Source organism: Caloenas nicobarica, chromosome Z (genome assembly GCF_036013445.1).
Source record: "Caloenas nicobarica isolate bCalNic1 chromosome Z, bCalNic1.hap1, whole genome shotgun sequence".
Taxonomy (NCBI): Eukaryota; Metazoa; Chordata; class Aves; order Columbiformes; family Columbidae; genus Caloenas; species Caloenas nicobarica.
Window position 1 is genome coordinate 108,895,893 of NC_088284.1, and position 20,545 is coordinate 108,916,437.

Sequence of the window (20,545 nt, forward strand, 5' to 3'; positions counted from 1 at the left end):
TCAAGTCGTCCATTGAAATCAGCGTTTTAAGAGGGATGCGAGGTGAAGAAACACACGTTGCTTTCTGGAAGAGGGGCGGTAGTTTAGCTGCGGGAATTTAATCCTGCAGGTGGGCACATGTTTTCTTGCATCTTCTGAACAGTGTTCCTCCAGGTTTCTCGGAGATAAACATCACGAAGTAGAAAATGCCAAACGTTAAGTTAAATTTTCAGTTTTCTATATAAGGGATCCTTCAAGTAGTGGTGATTGCTAAGCAAAGTGGGACATTTCAGGGTCACGCTGTGCCTGTGTACGTTATCAGGAGGAAGGCAGAGGAATCCAGAATGTGGATGCACCATAAAAAGAGGAAAAAAAGGAGTTGGGGGGGTGGGGGGAAGGATAAAAAATTTATTCATAAAGTCTTGATATTGCCAGGAGCTTTGCACTGGCTCATGAGATTTTCTCTGCATTCTGTTTGTTTATGCACTCAATTAAGCAGAAGTGGATCTGAACTGAAATTTGGAATGCCCTTCCCCAACCATTTGAAAGCTGTGTTGGGAAAGAAATTTGTGTGTGAACGAGGGTCAAAACTATGAAGATTTCACCTTTCTCTACAATCTGTTGAGCAAACCTTTCCAGTTGTACAGTGATTCATAACTGGGTCCTGAAATAAAGGATTAATTTTAGAGTTTTGATCCCTTTCCACCATAAAAAAAAACCTGATGGGAATTTAGGATCCTATATGGAAGGCAATATTTTAAGTCAGTGGTGTGATTTTTTTTAAATCCTTACATTTGCAAGCAAACAATTTTTTCTGAAATCCAGTGTCCATGTGTTTTTATTATGACTGAATCACGTAAGAGCTTGATTTCCAGTTTCTGTATGTAGGACTTTTGTCTTTGTGGTGCTTTTTATTTTAGGCTCTCGATACGGAATTAGGTGAAGTCTCCCAAGCCTTCCGTGCCACAGACGCGTTGGTTGTGTGTACACTCCTTCTGCACCAGCCGTTCTGTCTCTCGGGCACTGGAATTGATTTTTCTCCCCTTAGGGCTGAAGATGGCGAGTGTCTTTCCCATCACCCCAGAGCATTCAGTGGCTCCAGCATAGTTGTAGTTAAATTAAAATAGGCGTTATTGTAGATACTATATACATTATTTGGAGAATTTTCTCTGTTATATATTTCAGTCCATGTGTAACAATATTTTGTATCATCAAAATCAACTTTTAAACATGCTCTGTTATTTTGAAGCCTGGATAATACATAAATTCAATACCTTACGACGGATTAATTTACCCCTGTGGTCCTTTGATTTACACCACGTATGCTTTATATTCTAGAAATGATATACATTATTTGATATTCACTGAAAACTAACACTGAGTTTTCCTTGTAATCCATTATGTACAGTATAAGTTAATAGCTCTTTGTGATTTTGTCATGTCAAGATTTTAGCTCTGGTTAAGATTTAACTACTCTGCAACAGCTGAACTGTTAACATGAAGTATTAATTTTACGGTGGGACTTCTGAACTGATTAATTAATGAATTTAAAGGTACATTGCAAGGTTTAAAATACTGAAACTGGAAGAGACTCCCAAATGTGATGTTTTAACAACTTGGAAATAAAGGTTACTGTGTACAGCAATAGTGTGAGAAAACATTATTTGAAACTAATACAGCAGATAATCCGATAATGGCAACACATTTGCCCTTATTTGCTTTTTATTTCCTCAGAGAATAGTGGTATCCATTTATCAGAAACTCATATGAAAGTATAGTTCTGTGTGTTGTTACATATAGCTCTTATGACTTTCTCAGTCCAATCTTTGCAGAACTACGACTAAAAAAAACATGCATTAATCGTGTAGTGGTATTGTATTACCTCTTTCTTTGTATTTCTCATTGTGTAAATCCAGTTGTGTCTCTGGCACAATTGCTTTTCATTCGTGAATTTTTACCTGTTAGAGATACTTTTGTTATTTGTGGATACAGCTCTTCGTATGTGGGAATAATTCAGATGGGATTAGAAGTTTGTGAATGACGGTTTGAATAAACCTTTGCCTAATCACCATCTCCCATCGGTCAGAAAACTGGGATTTCGATAAGAATACCATGATTTCATTAAAATAATTTATGGCAGTACACTCATTTATTTTGCCTTAAACTGTAAAGGCAAAACACTTTCCTGGTTATTTGAAGCGTTCACAACGTGTAGATAAGTAGCTTGTAAAGAAGGCAGCAAAAACAAACATACAAGAACATGAGAAGGTTATGCTGGGCAATGGATGTGCTTACTGTGATTTATATTTAATATTAATATCACTGAATTGTATAGCGTGAGTTATAATTTATGGAGTGTGAATGTTTTAAAACTATTGTGATCAATGTTAATTTTTCACCAAATATTCAGTCATGTGTCTGTGCTGGTTTTCATGCATTTGTAGTTTTTTGAGCACCATGTTCCACTATTGTGTTTAAAAACAATAGAATAAAGATCCACCATGGTCTGGACCTACCGTGAGGTCCACGTCAATAGCCGAGAATCAGGTCTTCTCCATGTAACTCCTGCAGGTACTTTTGGATGGCAGAATAGATCCAAATGCGATATGGATAAAGATTTATGTGAAGTTTTTGGCTGCACGTTTTATTAGCACATCCATTATATTACATCACATCACTTAAGCAATGAATATTTAACTGAGCATTACTCATAATTGCACCTTTCCTGCTCCACCTTTATAAAATGACCCCACATAAAAAGATATAATGAATCTCTTAATAAGAAAAATCTAAGTAATTACATGAAGGAGATAAAAATATCACAAGCTAATAAAACATCTAATATTCCATTGGGTACATTCGGCAGTGTGCGTTATCTTTTGATATACTACCAGCTGACTGAAGTTAATCTGCCTCCAGATAAATGTTACCGTTTCTGAAACTCTGGGTCCGACTGTAAAAATGACACCAAGTAATGTTTAAAAGTTGCCTTTCACGATGAGTTTACAGTAGTACAAACCAAACTTTGTAATGTAAAAGTTTAGTTCAAAGTTAGAATATAGTATGAAATACCGAAGTTTTTACCAACTCGATTGTAACTTAATTACCATTCGCTTCCTCTTTGAAGAATTTCAGAGTTTCACATTTCAAACTCTATAATACGAGGCGTGTATAAACAGTAATTAGATCTGTAAATAACGAAGGACAATAAGCTCAGTTCCCAGTTCCAGTTTCAGGTATTTTGAGTCTTGTGGCTGGGGATTTTGAGCACTTTTAACAGGGATCTGGGGAGTCGTAATCACTAGAAGCTGTTATTGACTTTAATGCAGAATGATAAAGTCAAAATTACTATTGCAATACTGCCTGTGAGTGCAAACTTTGCACAAACTGTTAACAACGTGTTGCATTTCCTGGGGTGTTTTTTCTGTTGTGAAGGCATCATACTCCTAAATATGAGAAATCTAAACTAAATAACAAATCAATTAAGACACAATAGTGAAAGTTTTAGGAAGAGTAAGTTAGACCAAACATAAACATTTTCTGGGATGTTTGCGTTATTTTCAGGGAAAGGTGTGGATGTGTAAAATCTCAGTCAGCTTTTGCAAGACATTTCCAAAGGGAATGACAGTGCAGTTAGAGCACCAGAGGGGTTAAAAACGCGTTTCCCTGTTCTTTCTAATTTTATGGAGACTACAGATAAAGTGGAACCCTTTTCTGGCCGTGTCCAGGTGTTGTGCTGGCGGAACGTTTGGCGCCTCCTGAGCCGCCCCAGCCTTCCAGATACTCTCGCATACTGAGACTTACTGGTTTATCTTCATAAAATATTTTCATTATTCCTTCAGCAGCTTTTACTGTGAAGACCCAAAACACTTTCTAGTGGTTTATAAAGAAACTGGAAACGAATTTATAAATCTGTATCAAAAATGTCACAGTATATATTACTTTCAATTGCTTATAAATATAACATGGCTCATTTTCCTTGAGCAGCTATACAAAATTATACCAGATTTTGTGTTTATTTTTCTACTGAAATAGTTGTTGCTGGTTTTTTAGTTCAAGATCTTCCGCCCATGTCTTAAACCTGGAGTATATTGTTCACGTTTGCATCAGCATCAAACTGATGGGATTCTTTCCGCAATAACAATTTCATCTGAGCTTTATTTTTATCGAAACAGAATTTGACTGACATTTTGCAAGTAAAAATCTCATCTTGGATATTATCTGTTACAGGTCAATGCACAAACTGACACAACTGGAGAGGCTTGATCTGGGCAATAACGAATTCTCGGAGCTGGTAAGAAATGCACCATTATTTCATAGAAAGCCTGGGTGTTTGGGATCTTCTGTGCATGGGGCATTAAACTGAAAAGGCATTACTGTGCTGTGGTCACAGTTCCTTGTAGAACAGAAGATGTGTCATAGTTTGTGACGTGAATATTGATAAAAAACCGACACCTACATCAGGCTTCTGGGGCTCAGGTCAAGGTCACAGCTGATTCTCACTCTGCGCTGGTTGCTGCTGCTGGAATACTGCAACGTGGCGGTCTCGGGATAAATACTCGTGTCAATTATGTATTAATTTCTTATTGTCTATCATTATTTCCTGCAAATATTACCAATTGCTATTAGCAGAAGTAAATTTTGGCCTCTGAAAGCAGTTTCTGGCCCTAACTCACCTCTAAGATGAGAATGAGGTTCACTGAGATTTAGCAGCTTTGGGGATTTTCTCCACTCTCAGTACAGAAATAATCAAGTTGCTGTTCCCTTTAGGTGTGTTTCTACTGCACCTACAGGAACTGGCACTTTTCAGAAACAGTATGAGGTGCTTAAACTGTGTTTTAAATCGAGCCTGTTTTTAAGGGGACCTCATCCTGCAGGAGAGAAACAAAACATTGAAAAGCTGCTGCCTCATCCTGTTTGAGACCTGGCGCTGCTGGGGCTGTTTGGGAGGACACCACATGAAAACTGTGACGCCCACTGTTGCACTGATGTCAAGATAAATGTCTGTGTGTGCCTGTCCAGTGCCTGTTAAACCGTCAGCTGGACCGTCTTTCCTCCAGAGTTGTAGAAGAACAATTAGTAAGAATAGTGCTGCTGAATCAGGGCGTCCAATTTTATGAGGATGATACTTCCTGCAGCTTTAATTAAAATTAAGATAATGTCACTTTACAGAAAGTTTGAAATGTCGTCTAGTAGTAGAAAGATGTAGCAAAGACTCTGCGTCTGCTTTATAGAGAGCGCGCTGTCTTCTTCTGTTGTGGTTATAAACCTGTTAATATTTACTGATTTATAGTGCTATGTAGGAGAAAATGGATGGTTTTAACTCATTTTTTGAATTGATATTAGAAATCTTTTGTGTAGACAAATAGAATAAAAATCCTCAGAAGTGGTATTCGGAAAGTTGCTCAAAAGAAATATGTGCGTGCTTCCTGAATTCAGACTGTGTCTTTTTGGGGAGTGGGTTGGTTTCGTAGTCTTTAAGTGACTTCAACATCATCCTATGTTTTCCATTGTAACCTACTGTGCCCTAAGGATGAGGAATCGGGAGTCCAGTGACCCCATACTGGTACTAGGACAAGAGTCTCTGATTTGACATATTTTTCAGGAAAAAATGTGTGAACTAGAATCAAAAGCCAGAAGCAAACTGGGCTGAGAGGCAAGGGAAGAGCGTCCATCTGCGTCTGCAGAGGCGCCGTAGGAAAGTGGCGCTAGTTTAGATCAAGATCACCTGGGAAAAAGGATCCAAAGGTCCTGTTGTCATGGATTCTGAAAATCTGATTTGAGCTTCAATAGAACCTTCATTCGTATTGGAGAAAAATACTGCCTGGCACTGTGGTGGTGTGGAAGAGCTTAATTCTTTGAGAGTCCTTGCCTGGAGGACTCTGAGCTCTTCATACAGACAATCTGGAGCAGTAGACATGGGTTAGGCAGAAAGGTACTTGCAAAAATGAAGTAATTCTGTTCATTCATGTTCTGGAAACAAGATTACACAAATCAGAAGATAGGTTATTTGTTCCTAAAATAGAAATTCACTTCCTCACTAGCAGTTGTATTCAAGTGTAATGGAATGCAGGAAGGGAATCAGTCATCTGTGTCCAGGTCTCCAGAAAACTGGGGCTTTAAATCACGAGGTGTGGGGCAAGGATTTGAAATCTTCCAAGTGTCAAAAAACGGCAAAAAGTTCCAGGAGTCTGCGGTCAGCAGCCAGGCTTCAGAGGGGGCTTTGGAAGAAAATAGTTAAAGGTAGGGAGAAAAGGGAAAGAAGATAAAGTGTAATATGCTTTTAGCAAAAATGTGTCAGCAGAAGCATTTCTAACAGAGACAAATTAAGAGGTTTTTAATACCACTTACTGAAACGTTACTGAGATCTCATCTGCGTTACGGATTGCCATAGTCCGTACTCAAGAAATTTCAACTCAAGCCGTAATCTGTACAACGTAGGAATGGGCTGTTGCCTTTGAGAAGGGCGACTGCCTAATGAGAGGGATTTAAAAGAAAATTACAGTAGAGAGGGGAAATTATTATTATCTCTAATAACCTCAGTCAGCGAACACTCTGGAGAAATGAAGAATCATTAGTCATCACAGGAACAAATAGTATAAAATGACCGTTAATTAATTTAGCCTGGAAATTAGAAGTGGTTTTAACCATTGAAGGACAACAAAATTTCAACAGTATTAGTCAAGACAAAATAAATTATCTTCAAACTATTGACTAATCATTCTTTAATAGAAACACATTATGCGATAACATGGAAACAGAGGGGCTGGGCTCTCCAGTTCAGCAGGTTCCTTCTTACCCGAGGATGCATCCAGAGCTTCTCCCCTAGCGTTTCATGTGACCTGGGCGACTGGAAAATCTTATTTCTTATGGGAATTGCAACATTCCAGGGAACCTGGACCACAGGAGATAATCAGCGATCTCTCTGGAGGTCCCATGGTGCTAAACAGAAACACTGGTTTCTTACTGTGTTGAAGTAATTCCAGCATCTGGTTGAGTCATTACCAAATGAAATATTTCATATCCATTCCTCTCAGACTTCGCAAAAAAACTCTACAACTTTACAGAGCCAAGGCAAATCCTAAGTCTTGTTTTACTTGCGAGTGTTTCATGAAAAAGAAAAATACTGCTTAGGCTGGAACATGGAAGTATTCGTGACCTGAGAATTCTTGGTTTTCACAGCTGGACTGAATGAGAAATGAGTTGGGGAATTGCCTTTTTCAGTTTCTCTCACTAATATCCTACAGTGTTGAAAAGAATCGAACATCTTCCATTAAAGTTTAATATTGTAATTTCAAGACTTGATCATTACATACCACTGTTTTAACTACTGAATATGACAATTGCAGGCATTAAATTGTACATCAATGTGGTATATCCTGGAGAGAGTTCAGGAATATGCCCCTGTTAAGCTATTTTTAAGACTATAAATCATGCAAAATGCAGAGTTCAGCACGTGCTGCAGGACGAGATTGGGTCGTTCTTTCCAGTGTCTTGTTTCTGGAGCTCCACAATTCTCACTTCTCTCATCTGCCTTGTTCATCAATTGCATCCTGCCAGGGGACTGTGCAGAACAACTTCTAAACGGTTGTTCTTTGTATTAATTTATTTTCCAATGGATTCTTAAATTTTACAAGTTTTGAAAAAGAGCAACAGTGGTAAAATGAAATGAAATGAGCGTACTGTTATGTCATTAATTATCTGAAAATCTGATGTGGTTTATTAAAAGTAAAACACAGGAAGGTGAAGAGGGAATCTTTTTTTTTTTTTAATTATATTTAACTAAAAAAATACTGATTTATTTAACTGTCCGTAATACTATATTCTTTTCCTCAGCCTGAGGTTCTCGAACAAATACAAAATCTAAGGGAGTTGTGGATGGACAATAATTCTTTGCAAGTACTACCTGGGGTATGAACATTTATTTTATGTATTGAAATTATTGTGTGATATAGTGAACTATTTACCTTGCAGTAAATAAATGCATGTGCATTTTCTTGAGTGGATACATATTCCTAGTTCATATAGTCATTAATCATTATCAAGAAATTAAAGTCTCAGTATAGCCATGCATACGAAAACCTTTTAAGTGTGGTTATTACATGATAGTGTCAAAATGGGGATTGCCTGTTTTATTTAAGTGTTGTGTAGTTTTCCCTGTGAGGGGAAGTTATTTCCTGTTGCCTTCTCAGTCACCATTCAATAACTAGCACTTTTATAAAAAACACGTGTTTTAAAAAGGAAGAGGAAATATTAAGTAATCCAAACAAACTTAAAAACACCCCAGTTGGGGTGTACGGATTCAATTATACTAAAAGCAATTCTAAGGCAGCGGAATGAAGATATATTCCTCTAGAAAGCACTTTTGTTAATCAAAATTCATTTTTTTGCATTGAGCAGTGTCTGGCTTTTGTCATAAATAGATTTCATTCAGCTTTTATTTTGTGTTAAGCAGGATGTTTGCACAGAAAATTATCATTTTCAGTCACTGTCCAAATAGCCACTTTTGGAGTGCTTTGTTAGTGAAAAAAGCCCCCGATATTGGAACTTGTTGATACTGAGACCAGCTGGAGATCAAGCACAGAAATATCGCGGTGTTGTTGCCGCAGTGTGACTGAGTAGAAGAAGTATCAGATATATGAGAGTGTGGGCACAGACATCTTAACCATTATTCTGTTTCTTTTCTATTCGCAATGAAATTGGTCAATATATCCAGTGTAACATGTCGTGCTGAGCTGTCGTAATCCCTGGAGAGGGTGTTTAGAGTCGAAGATCTTCAGTAGGTTATGGAACTGAATCCCAAGGAGCGTAATTATTTTCAGTGAATAATTCGCATTCCCTGAACCAGATTCTGGTAGACTCTAGATGATGTTTTATGCAAGCCTTCTCCAAAAGAAGAGGTTTAAAACAGTTGGTATTAGCTTTAAATTTTGATGGATAAAAATAGAAAGAAAATAGCAACTGGTAACTGATTTTAAGATTGAGATTTGTCAGGTTTCCGATGCTGGTAATTCAGTTTTTTGAAAAAGTAGCCTGTCCTAGAAACAAAGATTGTATTACGCTATTAACGTGGGTAGAATGGCAAAGGTTGGGCTGAAAGGGAGATTTACCCTTTATACAAAACCTCGCCTCATTTCTTCCAGCCCCAGCAGTGACCCCTCTTTGCTCTTCCACTTGCAGGTTTTCATTTAAGGAAATTAACAGCATCATTTTGTTGATTTTCTCGGTGAAATTTCACATCTAGGATGAAGCGACCATCTTACGATAACGGACCCCACAGCAGGTTGCTTTGCCAGGCTTCAGCTCTTCCATGCTGCACAGATTTTCAAAGAAATTAGGGCAGAATTCCGGTCACGTTGCTCATTGAGGTTATAGTGGCCGTTGAATACTGTATTCACAAAAGTGCACCATTGGGCTTAACTGCTCGTAATTGAACTACAAATATCTAAAGTCTAGGTTTAGATTTTATAAAATTCAGAGGATCAGTTTGACACAGGAAAGCTTTACCTGCCCGTCGGTCCTCGGGGGCCTTTGGGGCTGCCTTTAGGAGCAGACGGGAACTGTGAGGAAATGCCCTTTGGATCTGTGGCCAAATGAAGAAGTAATACAGCCGTGTGGCTGAGAACTCAAGCTTTCAGCAGATGTAATGAATCTGGACCACAGTAATTAGTTTGGTGTGTGTCCTTTGGTTTGGTACGGTTCCTTTTGCGGTTATCTGGGCTGGCGGACCACGCCTGACACTGCTTCAGGGAAACAGATCTGCTTAAAAGGATGCTGAGATAACTCAGTACAAGCCTGTATTGCTATTGTTTGTCTTTAATTAACCTTAATTACCTGGCAAGCAGTGTATATCTCTTCAAGTAACTCTTTGTAACATGCTATTAAGTCTATAGGAAAGTTAAAACAGCTCGTGTACCTGGATGTGTCAAAAAACAGGATAGAAACTGTTGATTTGGACATTTCGGGATGTGAAGGACTAGAAGATCTCCTGTTGTCATCCAACATGTTGCAGCAACTGCCAGACTCCATAGGTGAGAAAAGCTCAGCGTTTCTTGTAACATTTACGAATGAGGATTTCATTTAAATATTTTTCTCTTTTTGGTAATGGTGAGACTTTAGAATAGCTGGAACAAGAACTGCCGTTAAATTCCAAAGGAGTTTGAAACACATGTGTCTGGACAGGCCATGAAGACCATTTTGTAAAGTCAGTAAAAATATCCCTGGTTAGAAGGTGTTGATTTTTCTCGCTTGCTATTTTAAAGAAAATACGCAAAGAAAGATAGAATTGGTCTGATGTAAGTTTGAAAGTAAGTATAGCAGCGATTACGTGTGTGGAACTCTTGAGGGAAATTGCTGCTCTTGGTTACAGTGGTGCAGTTCCATATGAGCGCATTAAACAAAGAAATAGTTCAAACTGTTCATTTTCATTTTGGACTATATTGCATGCAGAGAATTTTGGAATTATTTAGAATATATAGGAATTCTGGAAGCTAAGTGGTTGCAGGTCTGTCAGTCTATACATCCGGATATACCATTCCATTCTATCATTCTATACATCTGGATATTCCACTTCAGTCTTGATCCCTTATTTTTTCTTCAGAAACACTTGATATCTTTCCTCTGTTGCTTCCAGCCCATGAGCCCACTGTATCCTCATCTTCTTTTTCACGTTCTGAAGTGTGTCCTTTTGAACATGGAACTATTAAATTCCCCAATTTTAAACTAACTTAGCCAAGACTTCAAAATATATTGCTAACTAATAATGCTGTGCCACACGCATGTTACTAGTTGTCTGTTACAGGTCTTCTGCATCTCACCATAAATTCTAGAATTTTTGCTTTATGTGGTTTTCTGATATGCATATGCAGATTGATTTTTAGAGGGTATTTAGCTCCTGTGCAAAAGGAACGAACGTTAACATTTTGAATTATGCATTCTTGCAGTTAGATATATTCAGTTCTCGTTTCCAAACTCCTCTTACTGAATGGCAATAGACTTAACAGAAGCAAAGCAAACAGAGTTATTTTAATACTGCATTTTCAGATGAGAGCTTGCTGAAATTCCGTTTGGTGAAACCTTTTCCTCTTCAAAGAAAATTTTGTTGAAACCTGGGTGATTCTTGGAACATGTTGATTTTTGAAAAAGTTTTCAGCAAAAATGTTCTGCAATTGAAATGAGTACTATTCCTAGTATCCCTTTTCATTATATTTTTCATTTGCTTCAGCTTTCGTATTATGGCACATTCAGTTTAACATTTTTCTCTATATTGGTGGTTAATTTATTCTCAATATTAATTTCGAATAATAGTTTAAGAATCCTATTTCAGTATATCCAAAATTATTTCAGGAAAAAACCCCAGATTTTGAGATGTTGATAATTTCCAGAAGGTGGAAATCTGTTTCAAGCTCTGTTTCTAGCACTGTAATGCAATATTTTCCCATTTTTTTCTGTCTTTTTGATTGTTTTCTCCTGCTACACGCTGGTAAAGCAGAAGTTTCATTCTCTTCTTGATAAATGTTACCCAGTTACGCATCTGCTTGTACTTAGATATGTAGTAATTCTTTTAATGATAAGAATTAATTGCATATACAAATGCCTTCAGAATTGAGGTTTTCAGTCTAATTCTGTTTTTTAGTCTACCCCTACACACTGTGAAGTACATTTATAAATGTAGTGTTTACTTTAGATAATTTCCCTGATGGCCTGTTATGACCTGAGCACCTTCTAATCAAGGCAACAGGACTTGAATTCAATTGAAACGTTAATAGATAAGTAGAAATATTGCTCTTCCTACACACGTAGGATACTGGTTTTTTCAAGACAGAAATACACTTAATATTGCAGCTCACAGTCCAGCTTAGCATTTAGTCAGCGCTTCATATCGATGAAACATATTTTCAGTGGAACGAGAATGTCTCTGCGTACTGTCCTGTATACAGATGTCTTCTAGAAATCTAAATCAAAGTGAGCCCATGTTAGAAACCATGGTTTGTTTAAGGATATGTGAGATTCCAGGAAGTAAAAAGATGAACGTGAACTATTTTTGTGTTACTTCTTCCTTACCTGTTTTGTAGGACTCTTGAAAAGGCTCACAACTCTAAAAGTCGATGACAATCAGCTTACGATTCTGCCCAATGCAATTGGAAAGTGAGTATAAGTCTCGAGATTTTCAACGTTAAGTAAAATGACGTGTTTTCCCTTCTTCTTGCAGACTGTGGCGTTTTTAAAATAAAAAATAAGACAAAGATGTACTGAATTTTAACATAATTTCAAAATGTGTGCCTAACAGCCAGCTTATAACATTTAAATTCAGAGCAAAATTATTACTTCTGTGGACTTATACTGGTGTAAGTGATAGGAAGATGAAATGTATCACATTTTCTAAGAAAAAGAACAAAGATATTTCTCTGTATGAATCACTTGCAATTTAGATGATTAGAGCAGGAAGAGTAGAAGTATTTGGGGGAATACGTCTGTTTCCATAGCAACAGCCGGCACTTGATGCTGAAAAGAAAATGCCTGTAAACCTCATCTATATGAAGATTTCTTAACATATTGCAGTAGCATGAATGAAAAAGTCATGACAATTTCATAGGTGTATACATCAAAATGTGAAAGTATCATCTAAGTAATCTTATTATGAGAAGCACTAACGATGCCCTTTAGCCATCGTTTTGTCAGATATTACATGATCACTGGTGCAAAGTTCTGCCTTGTATTGCTGTGTGTCTTGAGCCTATTGCTAAATGAAATCTGCCATTTATTGTAGAATCCAAGGCGGGCACAAGCCTGTCCCCAGGTATGGAAAGAGGCAATTCTTTCTATTGGTTCACACTACACATATCCCTTGCTAGTAGAACATATCTTTAACATCGATATTTTTGTGGGATGCCTCTTCCTCCACATATTTTACTTCTGAAACGCTGTATGCATTTGGGAGTGGGGCACCTGTGAGCTCACAGACTCTGCCTGTGCTCTCGGTGTCTGTTCAGCTGGTTGTAGCTCAACAAACTGTTCCATTACGAGTCATTTTCTTAAGCCAGAGCTGTTCTGAGGCTTCCAAAATTAAAGCCTAGAAGGCATCCTGCAGATTTGTCCACAAATACCATCATAGTCCAGTGAGGTCTCTAGAATAGAAATACTCAGCACTGGGGAGGCCAAACCTCGAATCCTGGGGTCGGTTTTGGGCCCCTCAGGACAAGAAGCCCTGGAGGGGTTGGACAGACGGACATGAGGTTCTCAGGGACGTGGGGCAGTGCCAGGGCTGGGTTATGGTTGGACTCAATGATCTTAAAGGGTTTTTCCAACCTGGACAATTCTATGATACTATGAAATAATCTCTAACCTGCACAGCCAGTGCTTTACTACTCCTGCACCCATTTTATAGTAACAATTTCAATAATAAATTAGTTGTTAGTATGCCAGTCAAAAAAAAAGAAATCCAAATTCGTGAACTATTACAACTGTAGCAACTGAAAGCTCAGTTTGGCTTACCCTGCTGTACTTCTTGTAGTGTCTTTAGGTTTGTGTGATATTCATGGAGTGTGTTAAAATTTGGCTGTATGAATCACAAAAGGGGAAATCTTATAAACATTGTGTAGCAATAAATTCTGATGGGCAGTGAAATCTCATGAGTCTCAAAGCTGTACTGGGACACTGGGACACGAAAAGGTTGACAAAATGTCCAACATTATCTTTAACAATTTTGGGGGCCAATTTTTAAAACCTGTCGTGAAGGTGCTTTCTTATTTATTGAATTGTTCAAATTGAAGGGGAACCCCCCTTTTTTTTTTAACCTAGTATTTTTTGACTATTGTTCGTCATGGAGCCTTCATTATGTTTTTAAAGATGCTGCTCTGAACCGTGTGTATGCAGAGCAGTAGGCTAATCGCCTAATATCATCACATGATTTTTTGAGTGATTTGCTGTGCTTTTTAAATGAAGTGCTTTCATTTAATGAGGGCAGTGTCTCCCACATCGCAATGAACCTCCTCGCTCTGACTCAGCCATTTGGATCATTTCCTACTGGGTCTCTCTGTCCCGAGCGATCGACGTGGTGCCCGCTGCCGAGGATGTTGTCACACACAGATCAGCGATGTGGAGGAGGGAACTGGTTCCACGATGGCACAGCGAGCACCTCTGCGCTGAGTTGATGTTGCTAATGGTGATCTGCCACCCTCATTTTTGGCAGTCCTGTTCAAAGGGCGTTCGGAGTTTGGCCCTGCAGGGTACTATGTGTGGTAGACCCAGCTTAATAAAACGCTCCTCATAAAATCAGTGGATTCCTGTATTCCTGGGTCTGTAAAATGCCTTTTGCCTGATGCTGGCCAAGTGGTGGGTGTAGCTTGCTCAGGATTTGGGCTGCTCTGGCAGCTTTCTGTTGGGAGAAAAGGGCTGTGACTGCATGAAATGGGGCTGAGATGGGTTGGAACTACTCTTTTCTTCATGGCAGTCTCCATTCTCCATGAATATCTACTAGTCTGCCTAAAAATATTCCTCATGTACCTTGGCACATGTACTGGGAGCTGCCTCATTGCAACAGGTGCCAAACCGAACAGCACGTGTACATCTGCTTTTTTTTCTGCCTTACTTTAAATCTATCAAGAACGATCTGAATGTAGCTCAAGAAGACAGTACCGTTAATGGTATTTCAGCTAAATTAGCATTGTCAGAATTATAGCTGTTATTGTCAACTTACTCTCATGCACAACGTATGAAAAATGACTTTCTGAAGCGCATATTTTTAAACCATGGTGGTTACGGAGATAAAACAGAGTTTCACACTGACTTGGTTGTTTTTATTGTCCCTGTCTTCACTTCTCCACTGATGTCGCCAGGAAGGAAAGAAGCTGAGAATGTCTGTGCCAGACAATACCTTTCAAATCAAATCCTGTTGTCCGATAAAGCCATTCTTCACTGTCGGGGAAACTTCCAGAGTCACAATTCAGAGTATCAGATTTTCCAATTGCTATTGGACACATAGTAGTTCTGAATTAGCTTATCTATTTTCAAGCTTTTCTGGTTGTGTTATCAGTAACAGGAAGAATGTGTGCATCTTGCAATTTAATTTAAATTTCCAGTTGGACTTTGTTCTGTCAAGCACATATTCTGTATGAAGTAGGTAAACATGACCGAATTTTGCCTTTACTGAAATGGTTTTGCATCTGTTTGAAATAAATAGTGGTGGATACAAAGCTCGTATTAAAGAAAAGCTACAGTCAAAACCTGGCAGAGCTTTTGGGTAGATTCCATGCACCTCTCACTAATGGCAGTGTGACTCACTTTGGCTTTGCAGCCTACTGAAATACGGCAATTAGAGGAAAGTTCTGAGAATTCCATGTTAGGGGTAGCTATTTCTGGTTTTGTGCTTCATAAAATTTGAAAGGCCTTTTTTTAAGTAAGAAACCAGAGTAAAGGTAAGTTAGATATGCAGTGAAGGTCCAGTCCTGCAGCCGTGACTCATACAAAGACTAAGCAGCAAGGTTTGTAGCACAGGTCGGCTTTGTGTCAGCTCTACCAAAACATTTGGAAAAACACACCGTCAATCCCCTGGGCACCTAGTCTCTCCGTCAGCGGACACGGAGACGACAAACATTGAGGAAGAAATAATTGCTTGCCATTTAACCTTACTATTAATTAAGGCATTTGAGAGAAAAAGGCAGTACACGTGGAGCAGAAAAGGGGCGGCAGAAGGAGGGAATTATGGCGTTTGTAACAGGTCACAAAACTTGTAGTCCCTGAGCTGAGGGGATTCATTTCATACAGCATTCATTTCAAGGAGTTTTATAGACAGCCTAATGTTTTAAGAGATTCAGTAGATATTTCTTCAGAATATTTATATATATATATGTATATGTGTATATATATGTGTATGTGCATAATATATGTGCAATATAATTTGACAGAAGACGACAATCTAGCCAGCTTTCTCAACGTGTGAAAGAGAAGCACTTTTACGACATCTGTATCTGACTGCAACAGGCTGAGGTTGCTTTGCTGATTTTGGATCCGAGTTCACCTTTCTTCAGTACTGATGTGTATTAGAAATTACGCCAAATGCATCAGCTGGAGTGCGCCCTGGACGCAATTTCTGCTTCCCTTTCTTTTGCTCTCACTTGCAGGATTTCTTTACCTGTTGTCTGTCTTTGTATGTTAAGATTATAAAGTTTTTGGTTTGATTCTTCAGCTGAATATGAATTGCCCTTGTCACTGTCTGTCTGAGGTACTGAGAATACTTCCTTATGACAAAAATTAAGAGTGATAATGTGGGGAAACTAAGTGGTCTCTCTTCAACTGCCTTACTGGATAACATCGATTAACAGCATCCCTAATATAATATAATAATATAGTATTATAAATACTATATATAATATATATAAATACTATAAATAATAAAAATATAATAATAATCATATTATTATAGACTTCTCTGCAATAAAGGTTCCCTCTTCAGGGCACGATGTCTGCGGTAGTGACGCTTTAAAACTTTCAAAGGTTTTAGATTGTTAATTTTTGTTACCTAGCCCTTCTACAGCATCTAACAAGTGTGTCTACAATTGCAGTTTATCTTTATTAGAAGAATTTGACTGCAGCTGTAATGAGTTGGAGTCCTTACCCTCCACCATTGGGTACCTGCACAACCTGAGGACGTTGGCCGTGGATGAGAATTTCCTCCCCGAACTGCCCAGAGAAGTGAGAACCTGATTCTGTTTTCAAAATACAGATTTAAATGGTTTGTGGTAGGCCCAGGATTTCATCCCTGCTCTGACAAAATGTCTGTGAAAGCAGTTGTTTCTGCATGGTGGGGAAGACCACATCTTTCTTACATACTCGTGGTAAAACAGTAAAACCAGTAAATTAGTAAATTCATGTAAAGGTGAGAGAATCACCCAGAAGAGCAGTGCAAGCGACCCTGGGCATTTCCCTGGTGTTGCTGACAGAGAGGGGGAATTATTTTCTGACTGTACATTCTGTATTTTCTGCTTTTTGTCAGTTATAGTAAAAATACAATTCGTCCACCTCCCAACTGAAAAAATTAGTGATAATAAATGTTATCAAAGTAGCTGTCCTAACATCTTTGGTTTTCGCATTCCTATAGATTGGAAGCTGTAAAAACGTAACAGTGATGTCTCTGCGCTCTAACAAGCTGGAATTTCTTCCTGATGAAATTGGTCAGATGCAGAAGCTGAGGGTGTTAAATCTGAGCGATAACAGGTACAGTTCACATAATTTTTCTAACCCATTATAAGCATTTATTTTTAAAAAAATTTAAACTGTTATTTTTAGATATTTGTAAAATACGTTTATGTAAAATATATTTTAAACTATTAAAATTATATTTAGAATTACCTTACCTAAACTATAAGGAAAAAAAAATCTTCATTTATTTTTTTAACCTTTATGGTTTGGTCTTAGTTCCACTGATGTCCAAAAAAAACCTCGAATGAGGCCAAGATCTGGGTCTCACTGTGTTTTCATAGATTAAGACCTGTTTATATCTCCTGCTGTTTCCAGGTGAAAGCCTGATATTTGGCTTTAAAATTGTATATAACTTTGTGATATTTAATGATTAAGAAATTATGACAAGCTGATATGTAGGAAACCATTAAACTGGAGCTCACTAGCATGTTATCAATGTTACCCTGACTCCACTGAAATCAAAAGAAAATTTTCTATTTCCCTCAGCAGAGCAAAAGTTTTGTCAAAAAACACCAGATTTTTCTGTTCTTATGCACGTGACTGTTCCCCTGAGAAATGAAGTGCTTAAAATGAGCCTTTCTTGATACTTACCCTGTGCTGCCACAGGCATCTTTTCCTTGAAATTTATACACACGTATGTTCCAAGAATATGTTAATTTTCAGTACAACAAGAGAAATATAAGTTTGCTTGGTAGTGCAACACATGGGCTGTGATTACAATTTTGTTTCCAGTAATTATCATCCGTGCACACTAAAAATTAGGGGAAGGACTTTGCACATCCATGTCTGATTTACTGTCATCGATTTCATAGTTGAAATTAAGGTTGACCATAAAATGGAGTAATGTAGAAATCCCTGTAATACATTTGTTCAAAATTATCTGCTTAATTCTGTTAGATGGTTTTCCGCACTGCAATTTTGTGTTATAACAACTTAACTCTGATTTGCGTTGAAAATGTCCAAGTCCCAGCATCAAACCTTGTGTCTCTTGGTTTTGGGTTTGGATGGCACTGCTTTCCCAGGGACGGGGAGCTCTCCCATCGGTGTGTCGGCACAGCAGCCTACGTTTGTGCATTTGTCTGTACAGACAGAGCCTGAAACTGTATTTTAGGCAACACTTTAAACCCCCATGTGGGCAGCCCAGCCCCCCTCGCGGTCCCTGCCTCCCCGTACCGGTCCCTGCCTCCCCGTACCGGTCCCTGCCTCCCTGTACCCATCGCTGCATCCCCGTACCTGTCCCTGCCTCCCCGTACCGGTCCCTGCCTCCCCGTACCAGTCCCTGCATCCCCGTACCCGTTGCCGCATCCCCATACCGGTCCCTGCCTCCCCGTACCGGTCCCTGCCTCCCCGTACCGGTCCCTGCCTCCCCGTACCCGTCGCTGCATCCCCGTACCGGTCCCTGCATCCCCGTACCCGTCGCTGCATCCCCGTACCTGTCCCTGCCTCCCCGTACCGGTCCCTGCCTCCCCGTACCAGTCCCTGCATCCCCGTACCCGTTGCTGCATCCCCATACCGGTCCCTGCCTCCCCGTACCGGTCCCTGCCTCCCCGTACCGGTCCCTGCCTCCCCGTACCCGTCGCTGCCTCCCCGTACCGGTCCTTGCCTCCCCGTACCGGTCCCTGCCTCCCCGTACCGGTCCTTGCCTCCCCGTACCGGTCCCTGCCTCCCCGTACCGGTCCCTGCCTCCCGGTACCCATCGCTGCATCCCGGTACCCGTCGCTGCATCCCCATACCGGTCCCTGCCTCCCCGTACCCGTCGCTACCTCCCCGTACCGGTCCCTGCCTCCCCGTACCGGTCCCTGCCTCCCCGTACCGGTCCCTGCCTCCCCGTACCCGTCGCTACCTCCCCGTACTGGTCCCTGCATCCCCGTACCGGTCCCTGCCTCCCCGTACCGGTCCCTGCCTCCCCGTACCCATCCCGTCCTCCTGCGGTTCTGTCCGGGCGTGTGTTGCTCCCGAGTCCGTCCGTGACCCAGACGGCAGCAGACTGTCGGGAATACGGTGAATTTTCAGAGGGACGTTTCCAGTGGCTGGTTCGTCTTGTCGCTGCCCAGCCAGCTGGAGTGGCAGGAGGAGGCACAGGGTGGGCATGGGCTGGGGAGGTAGAACACTGGGCTCTCTTTTCTTTTTTTCCTTTACGTTTCAGCCAGGTCAGGTGGCGGTTTCAGGCCCATGGCTTCGCGTGCAATGAGTGGTTCTGAGTGCTGTCGCAGGGGTGGGAGCGGGGCGAGGCGGCAGCGGTGCTCGGAGCAGGCCAGGTTTACCGCCCTGACGGCTGGGTGCCGCCACGACAGTGGTCCTGCCCCACTGGCCTTTTTCCCCAGCTGCACAGGTATAAGAGAGAATTGGGATTTCCATTGTGGAGAAAGGTGATTACGGGGCCAGCGTCCCCATGATGTGATGTTCCTCGGGCGGGATGTGCAGCTGCTGTCCTTCCCACTGCTGGCTGTGGCCCCTGCATTCTGCCGGACACGTCGCTGGGCCGAGCTGTCTCACTGAAAAGGGAAGAAGTTGCTGTTCTTCTTGCAGTGTTCATTTTCTGGCACTCCTCGCTGTCCTTTTGCTCACCATGGAGTCTGGCAAACCCCAGAGGCAGGTCGGGCTGAAGGGTGTGGGGAGGGCAGGAGAACGGGGCCTTTGCTGCTCGGGGTGGGAAGCTGTTCTCTTAGGTCGACCTGAAATACTGGAGAGTGACTTGTAAGAGTTGTAGAACTAGTGGGAGAGCGCAGTCTGGACCAGGAGAGACACGAGCTGACTCAGACCGTAGACCTTCGACTTTTAAACCTGATTAAATTGTCTCCTGTGCTTTTCTTGAAGGGCCTGGGGAGTAAATTTTTCCTACTTTGTTGATACCAGTTCCAGCTGAGGTTAAATGTTGCCCTGCTGAGACATTGTGATAATGCTCTTGTTATGGAACTTCCAACCTTAATGAAACTAAAGGGTTTCCACGTTTCGGCACCAAACAGTTTGGACAAAGTTCAGATACCATCCTAATGTTGAATTTTTTTTTTTTCTTACTTATCTGTTTTCCCATTTTCATGTTCATATTAACATTAACGCGATATCCATTCTTTCTTTGAATGAGTCCACATGTACACATTAACAAGGAGTGTGCATGAGCTGTGCTTTTTGCTGGGAACCTTTCCATGTTAGCACAGCAGCTTTGCCCCTGCACTCCTCCTGCTTCAGAAATGAGAGAGGAGAAGGTGGAGCACGCCGGCCCTTTGCCTCGATAGCCCTTCCAGCCATTGGAACAAGAGACAGAGAGGCACGAGCAGAGCACGAGGGCAATAATTCTAGAGCCACGGGGTCAGTGCATGTACTTCATCCTGTGGTGATGGGCTCTGGGGACGTGGGTCAGCCTGTT

General features: G+C 40.5%; 1 protein-coding gene across 1 annotated transcript in view; it reads left to right on the top strand.

The window, feature by feature from the left end:
• The window catches only part of LRRC7 (leucine rich repeat containing 7), a 136,199-nt gene that overhangs the window by 78,562 nt on the left and 37,092 nt on the right, over nt 1–20,545 (top strand). The window contains 6 exon segments of the mRNA XM_065655878.1: nt 4,210–4,273; nt 7,816–7,890; nt 9,866–10,010; nt 12,054–12,126; nt 16,542–16,671; nt 17,078–17,193. Of these exon segments, the coding sequence (XP_065511950.1) occupies nt 4,210–4,273; nt 7,816–7,890; nt 9,866–10,010; nt 12,054–12,126; nt 16,542–16,671; nt 17,078–17,193 (603 nt within the window).